The 18475-nt window shown below is 40.7% G+C and overlaps 3 protein-coding genes across 4 annotated transcripts in view; all 3 read left to right on the top strand.

The window, feature by feature from the left end:
* The first annotated feature begins 2858 nt into the window (after positions 1-2858).
* Positions 2859-6222, top strand: LOC146644594 (homeobox protein Hox-C10a-like). Its single transcript, XM_085394607.1, has 2 exons — positions 2859-3974; positions 5841-6222. The coding sequence occupies exons 1-2, from the start codon at positions 3260-3262 to the stop codon at positions 6116-6118; spliced, it is 993 nt and encodes a 330-aa protein (XP_085250733.1). The 5' UTR covers positions 2859-3259; the 3' UTR covers positions 6119-6222.
* A 141-nt stretch (positions 6223-6363) lies between these two features.
* The window catches only part of LOC146644589 (homeobox protein Hox-C4a), a 52251-nt gene continuing 40139 nt past the window's right edge, over positions 6364-18475 (top strand). For both annotated transcript variants that reach the window (XR_014909141.1, XM_085394612.1), the window contains exon 1: positions 6364-7202. The gene's annotated coding sequence lies outside the window, so the exon portion shown is untranslated. The remainder of the gene's footprint in view (positions 7203-18475) is intronic.
* On the top strand, positions 12879-16129 carry hoxc9a (homeobox C9a). The gene is made up of 2 exons (XM_085394615.1): positions 12879-14533; positions 15584-16129. Exons 1-2 carry the CDS (start codon positions 13990-13992, stop codon positions 15826-15828), a joined length of 789 nt encoding a protein of 262 aa, XP_085250741.1. The 5' UTR covers positions 12879-13989; the 3' UTR covers positions 15829-16129.

Raw genomic sequence — 18475 nt, 5'->3', positions numbered from 1 at the left:
GGTTGCTGGCTGAAATTTAGACAAGTGTAAAGAGCATGGTAAAAACAAAACAAAAAACAGTGCCAGTAAAGTGCGTGTGTGTGTGTGTGTGTGTGTGTGTGTGGGGGGGGGGGGGGGGGGCAGCTTTTTCTTCAAAATGTTTAGCCAGACAACAAAACCGGCTTTAGGCGTCTTGCAAAAAAGAAAAAAATTGAAAAAAAGGAAAAAGGAAAAAATCCAGAAATTTTCAGGGACCACTTATTGGGAAATAAGGTGGTTCTCGCGTTTCCATGGGAGAAATGGATCTGTATAAACAAACAACATTCTGTTATGGAAGCAGAGAAGAATGAATGCCCATTGAAAGTTTTCCTCAGTTTCTTTTTAAGAAAAGCATAAAGGTGGGGATAATAACCCTGCTACATAGCTTTGCTTTAACTACCGCAATCTTTGGGCTCTACAGCAAGTACAACAGTTAGCTCCCCTCACTTCTAGCTTATGATAGTCACAGTCACGCAAATCTGATTGTTTCAAGTGGAGCTCTTCTGCCATCATGTGCAGGGTGAATGTGCATTCTGCTGTAAGAAAAAAATAAACAACAAAAAAACAATCAAGTCATACGCTCGTGTTTTTCTGTTCTGAAATCACTGCACATTTTCCATGCTGCTGGCAGCTCTGCAACAGCACATTACTGTCCCATCTGTGGCATCCCAGCACACATTTTGGGTACTACCATAACAACAGGCGTTGTGTCATTTTACTTTATCATTTCAGATATATCACTCCAGTATGCACTTTTGCCAGGTTTGTGAGGTTTCTTTGCGTCTTTTGTGAAATGCGTCTGTTATTAAATCTAACTAGTGCGCATATAATTTGCTTTTACTCGTGACTGTTTCAGGCTTTGTGCTGAGTCGCTGTTACCCTGCGGGCTAGGTGGGAATGTGTCATAAAGCATTTTTGTGCGTGTTTGTCAGTGGTGTGACTTTGTGAAATGAGCTGACAATATAACGTGTGGGTGTTGTGTCCTTCTATGAAGCAAAAACCTGCTTTTGTTACACAATTTTTAGGTGTGAAAATTGGCTACATTTCTATTCGTTCTCTATGTTGTCTATATTGTCTCCTCATTGCCAAACACCAGGGTATTGTTTATGCTGTGGTGTTTGATGAACACGTTCACTACAGTAATGTATCCACACGGCCAAGATTGTGTTCGGCGCGTGTTTGGAAAAAAAAACACACAAAACAACCATCATTTACTCTGAGTATTTATTTCACCTACATTGACTATGTGTGTGTGTGTGTGTGTGTGTGTGTGTGTGTGTGTGTGTGTGTGTGTGTGTGTGTATTCATTTTATACACATTACACACCGACACATAACCAAAAGCGCAAAGTGATACAAAATATGTTGCCCTTGCCTTTGGAAATGATTCTGAACTGGAAACAGCCTCGCGTGCATTTTCTTTCACAGAGTAAACAAGCAGGCTAACCGTCTCCGTGGTTAAAGCATTTTAAGAAACATTTTAAAGCGTTTAAACATAGCCTGCTTTAGCAGCCAAGTTTTACAGTTGCTGAAATACAAAATATGCTGAGGTCTAACTCGTTCTAGCCAGCTTTTCTATGTTAACGAGGAAAAGTCAACAATTAGCTAAACTACGGTTCAGTTTCAATCCAGTGGGTATAAAATATAACGCTGTTGTTCTTCTGACTTTTAATGTAGGCTTTAAATTACGTGATATGAAAGTTGGACAACAGCCTACATTTATATTTGTTTTATATCCGTTTTATTCTACTTTGTTGAATAAAACGGCATGTTTTTTCCCCATGTTTTTATGCTTTTTACATGATAACTGTTATTATAATTTAGACATGATCTAATTAGCGTTGAGGACAGAAGAAACAAAATCACATTAAAAAAACTTTCTGTGCGTAAACACTTTCAAAGCTCATATTGAATAGAGGAAATTATTTTCAAATCCTTGTTTCCACTGCTACTCCGCGTGTGAAATAATGATGACAATAATAATGGTAATAAAAACAAAGCAAAACAACAAACTATTAAAAAAACAGTTAAAGTACTAATAATAACACAACCAAACATGTGCAAAGGAATTGAAACATTTATAGAAATACTATATGTGCTCAAGTAAGCAAATACCTATTTATTAGGCTATATATACACGTAAAAGACACTTAATATAATTCTGTACACCACAACATAAATATCCTTGTAGGCCATCCATTTGCAATTTCCCCGTACAGTTGAACACATTATAAGGCGACACCCCGTTAAACAACCAAGTGCTGCTTCGTTGGTTATTTCAGTCTACTTGAAGTTGACCAATTGCTTTAAAAAGATGTGGCACTATTATTATGATTAGTCTAATGAATTCTGGTGCATTTCAGCTGGAGCACAATGGTAATACAAAACAAATCCAAATTAATAATCAGAGAATACAAATTATGGTGGTAATGCTACACAATCAGTCAAAAAGCCTTTTCCCAAAAGATGACAGTTTTATATTAAGCAGATCAAAAGGAAAAAAAGCAAAAAGAAAAAGATTACTGGCCAATTACTTTTTGGGCTGCTCCACACATTCATCTGTACTATTTCTTTAAATTTCCCACCGTAAAAAAATGTCCTCATTCCTGCTGAGGCTTTGTTTAAGAAAACAACACATCTTCTTTCCCGCTTACAGCTTTTCTCGCTAAACCTGTGACAACAACAAAGCGGTTGGAGTTTTAAAAAGAAGAAAACAAAAAGAAAATACACAAATTGTACCATTTGGATCAAATCCAGGCGGCTTCGTCTCCACAGCATAAGCTCCGAGGCGAACAGAAACTCGAGGCATGGCTGAGTTAATTTGCTTTGAAGCATCTAAAAGTTTGTGCTGAACTAGAAATAAAACATCCAAAAGCCACGTAGTAAGAGCCTTTAAAATCACTGCAGCAAGAGCTGCCGTCCTTTGTTCTTCCTGGTATGGGCCTGCTGGTCTGACCCCCAGATGGTCACTAGGTGGCGCTCTTGCTCTACCAAAAAACCCTTACTCTTCCCAACTTGACCGCGCTGACGTCACGTCAGTCTGGAGCATCAAGGCCACTTCCACGCAGCCATTGGTCTGAAACTCACATGACATGTCTCCGAGCATCCATAATTATGTTACTGATATTTTTGCACCCCCCTCCAAAAGATGTCAGCATCCTACTGTCATTTTTCTCCCGGAGAATCCCGTAGTTTAGACCAGTGGAACACACCAAACGATTACTGTGTTACCAAATGCAAAAATGTCATGTCCGAATAACATAGCTCCCGGTAACTTCCTCATGGATTCCTTAATGGGAGGATCATCTTCCTTCAGGGGTGACAGTTATTCCAGCAACCCCGGAATGTACATCCACTCAGCTGCAGAGTACGGATATTCAGTGATGAGAAACAGTGGGAAGGTTGGACTGTCTTCACTCTCGAAAGGAGACGAGATTCTTACTCCGGGCGGTGTGTCGCTCAGCGGCTTCCAGGATGAGGCCTACCTGTCAACACAACTGGCCACATGGACCCCAGGCTCCAAAACCTCCAGGGACGAGCAACCTGTTGCCCAGTGTTTACAACCCTGCTCGTTTCCAATGGGTAGCGTCAAAGAGGAGGCGTTTTGTTGCCTCTACCAGGATGACAGCAATAAGGGGAAACAGACAACAGAGTCAGCCACTTACATCCGGCTTGGGGACAATAGCTGCCGGCCTCAGCAAACTGCCTCCTCTTCCAGCGGATGTTTCAAGGTGTACAGCGGAGAGAGGCCGCCACAGGATGGTCGGCAGTTCCCCTCCAGTTTCTCTCTGACCCACTTGGCGATATCTGTTGAACCATCAGCAGAATCGACAATAAGTCGCAGCAAAGCGAAGGAGACAGCGAGAGAGCTTTCCAAAACAGAGGAGAGTCAGAGCAGGAAGGAAGAGAAGGCCAAGAGTGACAGCTGCACAGATATCTCGGACGGGGAATTAAAAGGTAGAAGGCTAATTTACGCCCACCCCCACCCCACCTCACCCCCCACCCCCAACTTTAACTCAGACACGTGCATATGTGTCAGTACAATGCTCACGCGCACACGCAGGCGGGTTGTTGACGGTGTTACTAAAAGGATCGCACAGATGCAATAATTAATAACTTTAATGTAGCTTTGTGTTTGATATCAGTCATATGGTCTGCATGGGGATTTGATAGCCTGGCCTAGGAGGGGGTACGGTGCTCGTGGCATTTAACACAGTTCCATTAATGTGACAACTTGAGATGGGGAGTTATCATTAGAATAAACAGCCCCCCCCCTCCGCCGCCGCTCTCTCTTTCATACAAGCTCTGGTTATTTATTGACAGAAGTAACAGCACCATTTCATACCTCAAAATTCCGGCATTGAGGCAGTATTAAATTGTACGGGTTGTCTCCAAAGTTTTAAACTTTTCGACCCAAATTATTGAGGATATAATAATAATAATAATAATAATAATAATAATAATAATAATAATAATAATAATAATAATAATAATAATAATAATAATAATAATAGACAGAATGTAAGCTCATGAAAGGCCACTAATTGTACGGTGTACGTAAAACAATTAAAAGAACACGTTGGACAATACTTTTGCTTTTTCAGGAAAGAAAGCTGACACGTTATATTTGACAAAATATGCAGAGGTAAATTAATTCTGTAAGAACACAATCTGTTGATCGTTTTTTTGTATTTCTAGTTATTATTATTATCCTTATTATTAGTAGTAATATTAGTAGTTATAGTAATAGCAGCAGCATTAGTATTAGTAGTATTAGTCGTAATGGCACTGGTATAACACCCGTAATGAATCTTAAAGTTATTACATATTTTTCATTAGCTTATTTAAAGTGAATTTCACCTTGTTATTTATAGATGAAGATCAACACTATGCTTTTATTTTTAATTTAATTGGACAATGCTGTAGGGTCTGTGTTTGTGTATATTTGGATTTGGGAGGGGGAGAGTGTGTGTGTGTGTGTGTGTGTGTGTGTGTGTGTGTGTGTGTGTGTGTGTGTGTGTGTGTGTGTGTGTGTGGGTGGGTGGGTGGGTGTGTTTGTCTGTGTGTTTGCGCGTGTTCGTGAGAATTAAATTACGGAATTAAATGTTTTGGTAATGATTAAATGTTGGGCACACAGAGACTGTTCACATTAGGGTAATTATTAAAATAATCTGCCTGTGTTTATACGTGTGTGGCGTTGGGGGAGGGGGGGGGGGGTTATTCCCTAGAGTCTGCGAGCTAATCAAGAAATTAAGTGAGTGTGCAGCGCAGCAGTGTGATTTTTTCCGCTGCTGGTACTTCGATGCGTTGTTTCTTTGTCCTTACCCCCCCCCCCCCCCCCCCCCCCCCCCCCCCCCCCCCTAAATCTGGTATCATGCTGCAGAGACCGCCTCTTGTTTTAAGATGAAGCTAAAAAAAAAAGAAAAAATATATCTGGCTCCGGTGTGCAAAGGTAATAAAGTTTTATGGGAGTCTGAGGTCCAACATAGACAAAGGAAGTGTCTGCACACCCTCGTTTGATTCCATCTAATTATAGTTGTACATCTTACAGAAGCAATTTGCAAGCAGTAGGAGTTGTTAGAAAAGGTGCGATGCTCGATGTAGTTCATTTGTTCGAGTAAGAGCGGAGGTGAAGCACCCAGGTGAAGCTGTTCTCTTAAACTACTAATTTGGATTTCTTTGAACGGTATTGAATGTGCATTTAGAAGATGTGGGCGTGTACCTAGCATCTACTGTACTGATCAACGCCTTGAAGATCTCCGCGCAAAATGTCGGGATTTGGCCGCCTGTTTTCTCACTGTCTTATTTCTCTCGCTCCGCTAGATGATTTGTCCGCGGAAAAGACAACGGGAAGCTGGTTAAAAGCCAAAAGTGGAAGGAAGAAGCGCTGTCCCTACACAAAGCATCAGACGCTGGAGCTGGAAAAGGAGTTCTTGTTCAACATGTATCTGTCTCGGGAGCGCCGCCTGGAGATCAGCCGGAGTATCAACCTGACCGACAGACAGGTCAAGATCTGGTTCCAAAACAGACGCATGAAGCTCAAGAAGCTAAACAGGGAGAGCCGAGAAAGGGAACAGAGCGCAGTCTACAACTACTCCTGAGCAGATATTTAACACACACACACACACACACACACACACACACACACACACACACACACACACACACACACACACACACACACACACACACACACACACACACACACATCATACATCACAGCCCAGGCAAAGATATCAACAGATATGCATGTGTCTATAAATGATACACCCAGCAATTATTTAGTGATCTTTCTCCTTATGTGCACACTAAGCACACGTGCACACATCGTGCCTTCCTATATGAACGATCTAAACGCTGCAACTTGCAGACCAGACCTGAGCTTTCCAGGTAAACAGTTGTAGCGACACTGGGACAGTAAGGTGCTATTAGCTTGTCATTTTAATTGTAATAACATGAACCAAAGGAAAAGAGGAGGCGACATTCACGCAGTCTATAAATAACTAGTGGCATGTAAGCGGTTTCATTTTGCTGAGCTTCAATGAATGAAATGCCACTTGTGCTGCTGCTTCTTCCTTGGTGTGTAATGTGCATGCACGCGATGATATTAAACTATGTCATGGCGAACGATTCCAAAACAATAAAAAAGAAAGAAAGGAGGGCGAATTAGATAAAAAGCTATTTCCAACTTTGTCCTTCCCCTAGCATAGCAATGAAAATGAGAGGGAGGGAGAGACACTGCGGATGAGAGAAGGAGATCATGGCAGTTTTAATAGAAGTGAGAGACCATAACGTTGATTTAAATATTATCCAGGTGACCACAGTAAGTCAAGGTCATAAAATTCTAATGTCAGGTTCGCCCTGGAAAGCGTTGGGGGTGGATTTTATGATCTGCAAATATAATGTGCTGCAGCAGTAAAGATGCGTTTAAAGGTGTGTGTGGAGGAGGGCTAATCCACACAGCAGAGACTGCAGTGTGCAGGACCCAGCCGAGAGGCGCTGGGCTGGCAGGAGCAGGCGCCTCCACCCCGGGGATAGTGGAGCTTCATGGGCGCAGGAGATAAGGAGGATGGTGGATAAAAGGACAGCGACCGCGACGGCTCCAGTGACAATAATAACAAGCGTCACGGCAAACACGTGGATAACAAAGCGCATCTGGAAGGCGTCTACCGAAGGCAAGTGAAGGTAGGACCCGGTTTTACGTAATATTTTTATTTCCTGTTTCGGGAAGTGTGGCGCATCTGTCAGAGAACTTTGCCTGACAGCTCATTTGGCACGCACGGTGCACGCCTGCTCGCGTCCGTAGTTTGAATGAAGTTGTTTCAGCGTGCTGCTGATTGCTACTCAGTTTCTTTCTCGAATCACGATGCTGGTTGCTGATTGTTTTCTTTGTTTGTTTGTTTTTTGGATTAGCTCTGGAGATTTGCTGGACTGGATTTTTAGGCTATGTTTACTTAACGAATGGACTAAATTTACGCTGCGCTGACACAATAATATTTATGAATTTAGAAGAGTAGCAAAATTAGATGGATGCGGTTTTTGAGACGATACAATTAAAAGTCATGGCACATCTAATGTGTCTACAGGCAGCGTAAAAAGCAGCATGATTGCAGACCACAGTGTGTATCATACTCGCCTTTTCCCTTAGTGCTGGATAGTGTTAATCCCCACTTGGCTTTTCATGCATTGTCCTTTCCATGGATATTTTTTGTAAACCCCTTTGCGCGAAGCTGAAGCGTGGTTTAGGTAGTTTCATGTTGTTGGGGTTGGCTTCCTGGCTCGGCAACAAGAAACTGCCTTGATTACGTCAGTTCGTCTTCATCAAGGGCACAATTTCCGCCGAATTACCCCCTATAGTCACACAGGTCCCCGCAAATGGCATTGTAAATGAACTGAGTTGCAATACCTTGGACAGAGACGTTTTCTTTCTTTGCTGTTATTTTTGTGGTGGGCTGTAAAACCTCCCAGAGGCTCTCAGAAGGAGAATAGGTTGTAAACAACATGGGGTAAAGTTTTAGACTGCGTAGTGGTGCATCTGTCATCACTGGCTGTCCGTTTAGGTTTCGTTGTTTCAGCTGTTTTATGATGAGATAGAAAGAGACATGGATACATAGGTGGCGGACTTAACTAATTAAATGTGTAACAGGACATTTATGCTAATGACACTTCTATGACTTCATCTGAGCTCTCTCTTCTGCTAATGCACAACTTCTTTTAAGTGTTTAAAACCAAAAGGCCGTTCAGTTCCAACTTCCAATTTGCTGGGAGGTTTTGCAGCGATAGGCTCCCTAACGTCAACACAAAAAGCTACTTTGTCATTTCCAGCAATAGCTACTGATGACTGTTTACTAGAAAACATTAGAATACACACAAACAACAATCGCTCCGTTAGCCACATTTTGCATTGAAGATTCAAAATGTTACATTTTTAGTACAAATTCCTACAAAAATCTTTGTGTGTTTGGGTCTTTTATGTCTTTCAGTTGTGTTCCCTCTGGTTCTACTTAAATGTTTGAAACTTTATTTTGTCTTTCCACGGACCACTATGCGGAAGAATATCCTGGGTTTTACACGGTTTCATCTGTTATGTGTTGTGGCTAAGTTTCCAAAACATAATGGGCACACATTATATCTTTATTGGAGTCGACCCGCAACACTTTCAGTGTACATTTTTGGACTAATGGCACTTAAATTAATTAAATTATCAGAGTAACCATTCATTTCTAGCGTGAATTTAGAAATGAATGATATTTATGTTTGAATCTAAACTCACTGACGGTCACCGATAGTTGGCAAAACTTTATGTCTTGTAATAAACATTGTTTTATCATAGTTAAAATTAATGAAAAGGGGAGAAGGACAATAGAAAAGAAACTCTCAAAAATGACTAGATATCTGTCAGGAAAGGGGTTTTAGCTTACGTCAGCGGTCAATGAAACACAATAACTTATTGATGAAAGAGCTGCTTATTCTGCAAGCACTTTTTTTTTTTGGAAAGGCAGTCCAGTGTTTATGCTAGTCACTATCTCCCCTTGTTTTCTCAGCCCCCTCCTTGTAGCGGTAGCACCAGTGGAAGAGACAGTCTGGAATCCAAAGTCACTTTCATTCAGCTCAGTGAATGAGTGTCTCTCTTGGAATGCACCACTGACAAAGACTTTACAGCGCCGAAAACAGCCCCGAGAGCTGCACAGATTCACCCTAAAACCATATACACATAAAGTAATTTATTCCACTTTGTAGTTGCGCACAGGAACTGAAGCCTTTACACAGCCGCTTCCTTTGGGACAGCTCAAGATGTCTCACTGCTGCTGGCATGATCAGACATGAACCAAATATGCTAACAGCTTTTCTTTCTTTCTTTGTTTCCCCCTTTACCTTTTTTCTACTGTCATTTTCCACATTCATTATGTTTATTTTATGATAGAGAGGAAAAAGTAGCACTTCGAAATTTATTTTATTTTTACCATTTTACCAAGAAGATTGATTAGGGTTTGAATTCAGAAGGGGTGTTATCCTTCTTTCTTTGGAATGGAAAATGTGAAGACTGCTCTATTGCCAATTTGTGCGGTGCAGGAATGACTCTTAAAATGCGACTTTTTTGGATTTGTTGAATGACATTTAATAACTGAGAACGCTTTCCAGCCTCAGGATGGATTATAAAGGAAAGCCTCAATAAGAATAGAATTTTTCTGTAAATAAGTGACACTCGTGGCCTTAGAAAAAGGGGGGGGGGGGGGGGGGGAGAGAGAGAAAGCGACTTACGCTGTTTTATATATTAACTGCGCGAAAAATTCAAACTGTCACAGGCCTGCTCACCAGCACTGTAATTGATCAGCTTCAGAACTGATCACTTTACGGGCTGTTTTGACACAAAATGCGTTTGAAAGACATTTTTAAAGCTAATTTATTAGAATAAGAATGTCATTTATTGATTCTCTGAAACACTGGCGTGCAGCGGTTATCTTGGGATTTCCATCCAATACAGGAGGAGAAATTATTATTGTAGTTTTTGGCCTTTCAGTAGATCATAGTACAACTCTGTGGTCCTTAATATTCAGCGTTTGGGGCGTTATGAACACATTGTGTTAACGTTTCTTTGAATTATCTTTATGTGTAGTTTAAACAGATAACATAGCCTAGATGTCGTATTTGAACGTGACTAACTAATTTTGGAAAAGAGAAATGAGACGCGTTTATTTCGTATTTGTGTGTGTGTGTGTGTGTGCGCGCGCGCGTGTGAGTTAGAACTTGTGATGTCTTGTCAATTTTGCAGTAGTTATCTTGCTCTTACCATTCATTTGACAGAATAATTACTTTCAGTATCTCTGCTCTAAACAGGAAAAATAATGCGCTTCCATTCTGGCACTGGCATGTCTAATAAAAGAAAGTCATGTTCCAACGCACGTATCCATGTTTATTATCTTCTCCGGACCGGTTTTGCTGATAAAAGCAGACTCAGATACAGAGTTCTGACTCACTTGACAATCAAGATGAGTCAGTTTATCTGAATAAGCATTGGGTGTAATATCAGCTTGAGTAGCCTTGCGGGTTTATAAAGATACACTTACAGAGAAATTCGCAATCCGCACACACGGCGATTTTCATGCAAGTGTACTAATGATCTTAGCTGAAGTTCCCCTTCTAATATTATCACGAGAAGCATGTTGCTGTATTCATCTACAATCATTTTTTACGGTGAAAGGTGGCTGCTGAATTAAAAACGCGGGCGCGAAGATTATTTTGACGGAGCAAACACTGATTACATGCCTGTGAGTCCGTATTAATAAGAAGCATCAGTGCACTGCAAACACACGCTTTGGTTCATGCGGCACAAATAGGCTTTTTGAAAATTGCTACAACACCTGTATTTGTGTGTATTTTTGTCCATGGGAAATGTGTGTAAGTGATACATGTCAGAATCTGACGTACATATGTTGGCGGAGTTATAGTTAGTCTATTGTCATCATTGATTCAAGAAGCCGTTTTTTGGATAAATTATTTTGCATGTCAGAAGGACAAACGACTGTAGTAAAATGAAAACGTAGACTCGCTGTAATAGACAGTGTCATATATTGCATAGATTACAAATCGTTATTAGACCAATATGAGATTTTTTGAAACCTCAGATATAAAACCAACTGTGCCACAGACGACTACAAATCCCATAAACAAGCCAAACAGACGGTTCTGTATTTTTCTCCAGTTAAACTTTTAGCCGTATACTTTTGATTTGTCAAGTTTCACTCTTGATTTGTTGATTTTAGAGTGCACGTGTTCAACAAAAACAGTCACTTCTGCTACACGAGGTTGTGTTTCTCTATAAAATGTTATGGAACTAAAGTAGGACAGTGTTTGGTCATGCAACAAAAGGGGATTTTCTGCGACAGTATATTATCAGCTGGTTCAGCTGCAAGTGTAGTTGTGCCCTGGAAGAATAGAGATTAAGGACAGACATTCATCAAAAGAAAAAAGAAACGACGAACAACAAATGGTTTATATAAAAAATACTTTTTTATTTATTGCAAAATAAGACGGATACAAGAGTGAAATGGATGATGGAAGATAATTGAACAGAAGTTACTTCTCATTAATGACACATACACACACGCACACACGGAAACAAAAGCACACTTCAAAACAATAAAAATGATATTAGTGCATTGTTGCAGACATCGATACAGGATATATTCGAATTCGTCTTTACGATCGGATTGTAATAATTGCTCATTGAGTACTATTTCATTATACTGGGAATATCTGAAATCAGCAGACTGCAAATGTTAAACCTCCAGAAAAACAAATGAATAAAAGAACTGATTAGCACATTTGGTAAATTTCTTTGTCTCGATTAACCTGCGGGTGAACAATAACTAGGCTCAGAGCTGCGCATTCATCAGCACACACCAGGACACCGTTTGGAGTTATCCGGGTTAAGGTCCGCCGTCTGGTCTTTTAAATTTCATGGTTGAATCTGAACTCAGCAGCGAGCACAAACGTAGGACTTCCTACTGCGTATATGATTTGATGCACGTTGTTTTACACCACGAAGCCAAAATGTTGAATATCATGTCGGTTAATCAACAAATGTAAAACTGTATTTTGACTCTAGCTGATCTAGGATAATTGCTGGCGCTGACAAAGGCTCGTTTTTAAACGCCAACGCTACAGATGTTGCAAATTGGGATAATTATCATTTTATTACAATCATTCTTTTCGCTCTTTTTTCTTTCTTTCTTTGTTGTTAAACTCTTGTTTCGTATATTTCAGTGCATGAAACTGTATTTTAGCCCAGTTTGAGATAATGTTTGCCACAGTGAAGTGTGACTTGTTCTTCCACACCACATATTTTCTCGTTTGCACATAACTGTCAGCTTTGCACGTCCCAAAATGGATTTCTTGTCTTAAAGGTTGCAATCAGTTAACCTTTTTTTTGCCAGTTCAATTCCTTTTATAAACAACTAGTCCACAGCAGAGACGATATTATCTGAAACATTAAACCTGCAGTTGCACATAAAAGAATAAATACTGCATAAAACAGATTAAATAGTCCAAATACAACATATGGGCAAAATATAACAGTGTGGGTAAAAGCGCGCGCGCGCGCGCGCGCGCACACACACACACACACACACACACACACACACACACACACACACATTGGAACGTGTGCAGCTTTTAGGAATTAATAATTCAACATCTATACTATCTACCTCATCCACCCTCCGCAAATGCATTATATTTTCTTCTGTATGACGCCGGTGGCTACTTTAGTTGCTCCTGTATCACCGTATAGTTGATCCTCTTCTATTTGCTGTGTCTCTGCATCTCTATTTAAGAATCAATTCTTGTTTCACTGCCTGCTAACTGACAAGCTACCCATGTGCATTGCAGGGCAAAAACAGCAGACTCATGCCACTGGATACAACAGTAACATTACCCCTGTCATTAAAGCTTTCACAGTTAGCCTTTTAATGAACCATTTTACCTCTTCTGCTTCCAAAGTCCGCTCTGCTGTCTTCGGCCCTTCTTGTTTCATATGAATTGTTTCAGATACTCATAGTGGTGGTGGTGGTGCCGGTTTAATGTTGAGCGAGGAACTCGGATGCAGTCTTATTAACGACACATTTATGAACAATCAAATGGTCCTCGTTAAAATTTATTGATGGGCATAAAAACATGAACGGTCACTAGCCGAATATAGCGCGCCGTAGTGGGCTGCTTGTCAAGAATCTGAATCCCCACCTCTCCTATCTCTGCAGATCCCATTTAGGAAATGTTTGCTGTATCCTCGTTAAAACAGTGCAAACTTTATTAGTGGCGTATGCTACATCCTCGTATTTTTGATTCAGTCTCTCCAGTATCCAATCCAGCTATATCTAGCCACCGTGGAGGCTTTTCTCCTAAGAAATAAACCTCATGCCGCAGGAAACTCTAACACCTCCGCTTTATCAAACGTGCTTTAAAGCGTGGTTTGATAAAGATATAAGAGTAAACGATTCGGTAAACACTTTGCTGTAATACTATCCCTTGCAACAGCATGGCGCTACGGTAGATTTTGCCAGACAAAGATTGATTACACCATCAAATAGTGCCTTGCTCTTAGACGTAATGTGCGCAGGTCTGTTGTGCGACTAGAGGTAGATCCACTACTAGAACTACAAATGCGTATTTTCTTCATGAAAGAACATAGTTTTTGGAATTGCCTCTGTGCCTCCGAGAAAAAATAGTAAAAGATTATATTCTTTAATCCGATTTATGTGTACTGGTATCCCAAGATAAGTGGCGCATTGATCCACTGTACAATTTTTGTGGGGGTAAATATAATCACGTGTTGGTGAGGCAGCCAATAGCAGCCCGGGAAGCGTTGAGAAATAATTACCTGCCTTGATTGTTCTATGGCTAGATAAAAAAAAGTACACATACACTCCATATAATAATCGGATGCATGTAAAAGAGTCGGTGAAGCTTCGACATGTCGACCACGGGTCCCATAAGTAATTATTATGTGGACTCCTTGATCAACCATGAAAACGACGATGTCCTTACTGCAACTCGTTTTTCGGCGCCCGGTTCGCACCCAGCCGGTCCTCGTCCGACGTCGCTAGTACCGGAGTGTGCTGACTATCCTTCCTGCAGCTTCGCACCCAAGCCACCCGTCTTCTCCACCTCCTGGGCCCCTGTACACTCCCAGTCATCAGTGGTTTACCATCCATACAGTCACCAACCTCACTTAGGCACAGACTCGAGATATGTGCGGTCATGGCTGGAGCCGATATCAGGCGCCGTGCCTTTCCATGGCTATCCGGGGAACAACAGGCACTACGGGTTGAAGCCCGATGCATTTCAAGAACACAGAGCCGGCGAGTGTCTCGGCTCCAGCGGACGGACCTACACGGATTATCTGTACTGCTCATCCACTGACACGCGAGACAAGACGCAGCAGAATCTCCCCTCTCCTGAGTCGGAGCTCATGGCTTCAGGAAAACATAAAGATGAGAAACCGGAGCTAGATCCGAGTAAGTTCATGCGCCTATACGATCTTTTTACAACCCGGTGGGTGTTTTTTTTTTTTGGGATAGCTTTAAATATGCTTTTGCTCAGAGCCATTTGAACGTCCTGCTTAAAAGTAAAATTATAAACTGCTGCATTCTTCCTTTCAGCTCAGCTCTGAATCGCTCCTTGCTATAGGGAGCAAGCTTTAGGAACTATAAAAGACAAATGCTTCTGGGCTAATATTGGGGCAATAAAACCAGACGGGGTTGTTAACATGGACTCAAACCTACAGGAAGACGTTGAATTTGGGAGGATGTTGCATAAGCTTAAAACACATGCAAGGTGTTCTAAAGGTGGCCTAAACTCACTTAAGAATCCATATTCGTCATATGGTGCATTGTTACGACTTTATGTTGACCCCGTGCTATTAAAGATGGCACAGCAAACCTTGTAAGCCGAATTTAAGTCCTGTATTGTTAGATGGGCCCTTTCCGTGTGGAAAAGCCACATTCTGGCTCTGTTTGACCCCCAGATGGAATAAAAGGAAATAAAAACGGTTCTCACATAGTGAAGAGATGCATGCATATGACTATCTGCTCTCTTCTCTGGGTCCAAAACAAATTCACATGACTCTTTTTTTCAGACAACTTGAGGAATGTAGGGACATACTCGAGGACTTTCACCACGGACCTGTAAAGGCTTGAACCACGGGCCATTTTATGGGCCAATAAAGTGAATAAGCGCATTGAGTATTTTACGACGGTGTTACTCACAAGTTAAGGGGACAAGGAAGCAAATCAGTGGAGGCTTGGAAAGTGTAAGACTGAGAATCTTTCCTTAAAATGTTAACTGGCAGTTTAGCTTTAACGACGTACACCCAAACTTGTGTGTGCCTTGGCACTGTTTTCAGTTTGTTGCACTTTCTGATGAGTCCACAGATTTCCTATAAATCCAGGGGCTCATTCAATTTATTTTTTTTAAAGGCCGAACAGTTAATGCTGATGTCATCTGTTTCACAATTTAGCTTTATATTGTTATTCTGTCTTTATCATTGCTGTTGTTTGTATTTGCAGATAACCCTGTGGCAAATTGGATACACGCCCGCTCCACAAGGAAGAAGCGATGTCCTTACACAAAGTACCAGACTCTCGAACTGGAAAAGGAGTTTCTGTTCAATATGTACCTTACAAGAGACCGCCGATACGAGGTCGCCAGAGTGCTGAATCTGACTGAGAGGCAGGTCAAAATCTGGTTTCAGAACCGGAGAATGAAGATGAAGAAGATGAACAAAGAAAAGACCGACAGCAAAGACCAATAATGTGGACTACAGTGACACAACAACCAACAATAACCACTAGTCTAATGGACAGCACAGATGTACCAAAACACACGACAAGCGCCCCTCTCCTCCTTATATTTATCACCTTTGTTGGATTTTTTTGTATTAACCTTAACTTCCAGACTGTTTGATGCCGAATATTATTTTTTAGTGTACATTTATGTGTCGAGCGTTTAAGTAGGAAAAAAAGAAAGAAAAAAGAAAACGGAAAACCTCTAAGGAGAGAATTACACTTTGCTTTCACTTCGAGATATGTGGTTTTGTAAAAGAAATTAAAGAAGCGCAGTTTGGATACGCTTAAACTGTCCGGAGAAAGAGAATACTTGAATTCCTTTGAATTTCACAAAAACCATAATTTATGCTGTGAATGTTTTCTTTCATGTTTATTTTCTTTGTACGCTGTTGTGCAGGTGTAGTATTTTGTACAGCAACATCTGCGGTCGACATGTCTGTCTTGTATTTTTGTTATAGTTGTAGCTGTATTTGTGCACATTTTCTTTCTCCTTTTTTTGACTGTAGCCTACGAGTTTAATTATAGAGTGTAGATATAGACCTCTGCAAATATAACCATAATCCCAAGCTCTTGTTTTCTGTGTTTATTGTGGCTTTGCAGACTGTATTTGCGATCGGATTTAGCAGACTACACGGCTGTACAGGGGAATCCAAAGCAGTATTACCCCGTACTAGAAAATAAGTAAATGGATACAAAAATTTCTGAAATTCAAAACAACAGGAAAACGGACCCAACCAAAACTACAAACGCAAAAGACGGTTGATTTATTAATAAAAGTTCCTTCACATTTTTTAGTACGCACTGTTTTGGCCGCTGAGTGTGCCCCCATTACAGGCCTAAATGAGCTCTGCTATTACAAATAATGGCGAAATAGAAAGTTTGGCGTAGCCTATTTAAAGCTTTACTGGGACAGCATTGTTTTAATTTTGCTTGGCATCGCTTTGCACTTGTGTCTTAATTACAGCTTCTTAGTCGCAAACATTCACATTCATACCGTTTTATACGTTATCCATTTTAGGAGAGTAAATAGACCTGAAAAAAACTCTCAACGCAGAATTGATTATGTTTTATATCAATAACAAAATACATAGTAATTTTTTTATATAAATTTCTCCCAAAAGCACGTCTCTTTAAGGTTATAAATGTACCAAAACATTTTAAATGCTGGCTTAAAATAGGCGATCCTTTTTAAATTGTTCATATAATATTCTTATAGGGACAGAGATGAATGCACGAGGTTTTTACCATATTTATTTCTTTATTAGGTCAATGCCCTATATGAGTTGAAAGTAGCCCATCAACCACATTTGTGCAGTTTCCGAAAGAGTACTAAAAAACCCATTAACCACCAATTAAACACAATTTCTAACTAAATGTTAATTGCATTGCCAGGCTCATTGGCGATCAGAAAATCTGAGACCAGATTTGAAAAGTTTCGTTTTAAGCGAGAGACAGTTTCCCATGTCTCGCATTTGTTTCCTGGGATAGACCTAAATTGCCTTTTTGTGGTGGCAAACAATACGGGCAGGATGCTGTAATTTCAAAGCCCAATCCAGTGCATTTCCGCTCTGCTTGGACAAAAATCCCAGTTTTACAGCCCCTGTTGGAGCTCGGCTGTTTGTCTCAAATGCAGACCAACAAAGTAAACTCGACTAACTGGCTAGACGTCTGGGCTAAATTACTTTATGGTTTTAATGGACGCTGGTGGTGGACTCGTTCAAAGGAGAAGCATGCGCACTGTTCTGGGGACTTTTGCCTGACTGGGCCAGCCGCAAAACCCCCTGCACTTCATCATATGAGTCGTCTATTAGTCTACAATTAGATGGGAAAAGTCAATAACCATTGTGCATAAATGTGAGTGCTGCAGAGCGCTATTATCTCTTGTATAAAAGTGATCAGCTGCCACGACAGGAAACGACAGCACAGCAACTATTTCAAGTCTACAGACAAGCAAGACGAAGACAGAAGGCGCGTGTTTTATAGATTCCACGGTAATTAACTGCTTTAACTTTATTTAAAGAAAAATACAGGGTGCACACATCCTCTATACATTCAACCCTTTCTGGCCACATAGCAGTTGTCGCTGATTGGTGGAGTTATTCAGGTTTAATGACACATTTCGACACTAGATGACGCTGTATGTCCACGTTTTGAGGAGTGTGTCTGCGTTGAAGAGCTTTTTTACAGCTCTGTGGCTTGGCTGAAGAGTGAAGAGTAACCTATCGATGACAAAATGACAGATATGGCCACCAACCACATTTTGTGTAATAGGCCACAGAACAGCAATCCGGAATGCAGCCAGCTGGTTGTTGTGCTGGCCAAACAATCTGTGCAAATATAGTAATCTTTTTTTCACTTCAGAAAAAAAGATTATGCTTTTGTTATTCACTCGTTTTTTTTTTGTAGCTTCTTTCATTGTCTGTGGATTCATGAGTTAATACGGCTGTTTTGTGGGTGGTAGTTGTGTGCTCAATTCTAAAAACGCAAAATCATATCTGCAATATACATGCAGTACATGTTCATAGCCTTTTACAAAAACTTAATTAAGCATAATACATAATAATGCATAATCTGTGTGTTTTTTATATTTGCTGCCTCTGCTTTTCAAGCTGT

This window comes from Rhamphochromis longiceps, linkage group LG20, assembly GCF_057381845.1.
Source record: "Rhamphochromis longiceps isolate RC_006_pf linkage group LG20, R_longiceps_female_GT1.1, whole genome shotgun sequence".
Classification (NCBI taxonomy): Eukaryota; Metazoa; Chordata; class Actinopteri; order Cichliformes; family Cichlidae; genus Rhamphochromis; species Rhamphochromis longiceps.
Note: the sequence above shows the minus strand (reverse complement) of the source record. Positions and strands in the feature narration are given on the sequence as shown.